The sequence below is a fragment of the Galeopterus variegatus genome, unplaced genomic scaffold (genome assembly GCF_000696425.1).
Source record: "Galeopterus variegatus unplaced genomic scaffold, G_variegatus-3.0.2 Scaffold262, whole genome shotgun sequence".
In the NCBI taxonomy this organism is placed as follows: Eukaryota; Metazoa; Chordata; class Mammalia; order Dermoptera; family Cynocephalidae; genus Galeopterus; species Galeopterus variegatus.
Genome location: NW_007726373.1, coordinates 631,384 through 633,308, shown reverse-complemented (window position 1 = coordinate 633,308; position 1,925 = coordinate 631,384). Strand labels below are relative to the sequence as shown.

General features: G+C 37.5%; 1 protein-coding gene across 1 annotated transcript in view; it reads left to right on the top strand.

The window, feature by feature from the left end:
- ST13 (suppression of tumorigenicity 13 (colon carcinoma) (Hsp70 interacting protein)) overlaps positions 1-1,925 on the top strand; it is a 34,557-nt gene that overhangs the window by 9,219 nt on the left and 23,413 nt on the right. Inside the window, exon 3 of the mRNA XM_008566687.1 lies at positions 1,205-1,280. Within this exon, the coding sequence (XP_008564909.1) occupies positions 1,205-1,280 (76 nt within the window). The remainder of the gene's footprint in view (positions 1-1,204; positions 1,281-1,925) is intronic.

Sequence of the window (1,925 nt, the reverse complement as noted above, 5' to 3'; positions counted from 1 at the left end):
CTCAGCCAGTGAGCGGGAACCGGTCTCCACATGGGATCCGAACCCTCGGCGGGAGCGCCGCCATGCTCCCAAGCAGCGCACTCTCCAGTGCGCCACCAGGCCGGCCCATGGTTTATCTATTTGGATGTGAAAATAAGTTATATCTGTGAACAAGTGAAATGAGAAAAGTTAAGCAAAAATCCAGAAAGTATCCTTTTTTTTAGATGAGTTATTTTATTATATGAGAGTTTGGTATTTTCTGAGCCCTAAGGAGAATATTTTTCCATTTGATAAACATGTATGAAGACAAAATTATATTTAATCTATTTCTTCACTAAAAAATTTTTGTAATGAAGACATTCTGATTTAGAACTATGACTGGTTTTCTTTTTAGTATATGCTAAAGTATGTAGCACCTTGCATGTTTGGTAGGAACTCCCCAACAAATATTTTGTAATAAAATTGGACTTGGATTCGAATTTTTAATAAACAAAGGGGTAAGCAGACTAAACTTATGATATACTAAGACAGTTGAATGAATAAATGTAGGTTGGCTGATAATGGTATATTCTCACAGCATTGTTAAATGGAATAGGAAAAAAAACAGAGTTGTCTCTTATACACAGAAAATATCCTAGAATGGGATATATAAGAAATCACACTTGTTACTTATAGGATGGGAAGGAAATTTGCTTTCCATCATGTACACTTGTGAGTTCTTTCAGTTTTCACTTTTTGTGTATTATAGTTCTACAGACCCTTATTTGCAATTCCAAAACTCAAAAACCCTTGATAATGTAAAGATTTTTAGTAAGTTTGGCAGTAAAACATCTGAAAGGACATGAGGCTATTTATGGTCTTTATACTACTTATTCTGAATGTTCAAACTATTCTACAGAAATGGTAATGTGTTTGATTATGGAGAGTTGTGGACTGTGTGGTACCTGTTGAGTGTGTTATGTAATATATAATATATGCATTTTATCAGCTTTCTAAAATCCCAAATCTAAAATGTGTTGTCCTAAAGGTTTGGATAAGTGAGTAGACTTATAATTAATTAAAAAGGAGAAATGAAAACTAGAACTAGTTTACCAAAGCAAAACAAGGAAGGGAAGCATTAACAACTGAAATGTATGCGAACAGTTTATACATATTTGTATAAATCAGTATGTACATTGGGTATGTTATTAAATACTGATAGTGCCGTTTGCTTTCCCTTTGCTAGGAAGAAAAAACAGATAGTAAGAAGGCGGAGGAAGACATAAAGACAGATGAACTATCAAGTGAGGAGAGTGATCTAGGTGAGGAAATGGTAGTTAGTTTGTATATGATAACCTTATAATACGATCCTATGTTGATTTTTATTAAGTTGACTAAATCACTGTTGTCTAGTAGAAATATAATATGAGCTACATATGAAACTTAAAATTTTCAAGTAGCCACATTTATAAAGTAAAAGGAAACAGGGAATAAATTCAACTGATACAATTTTATTTAAACCAACTGGTTAAAATATTAACATGCCTGTAATCAATATAAAAATTGTTAGTTCTTTTTCTTTTTTTTTTTTTTTAATACTAAGTCTTTTAAATCCGGACTGTTTTTTACACGTATAACACCTCTCAATTCACATGTGAACATTTCCTTTGGAAATAATTCAGACTTCATGACATTTGTTTTTGAAAAAGTTGGGTCACGGGCCGAGCCCGTGGCGCACTCGGGAGAGTGCGGTGCTGGGAGCGCAGCAGCGCTCCCGCCGCGGGTTCGGGATGGCCGGTGCGCTCACTGGCTGAGCGCGGTGCGGCCGGTCTCAAAAAGGACAAAAAAAAAAAAGAAAAAGTTGGGTCACGGGCCGAGCCCGTGGCGCACTCGGGAGAGTGCGGTGCTGGGAGCGCAGCAGCGCTCCCGCCCCGGGGTCGGGACGGCCGGCGCGGTCCCCGCCCCGG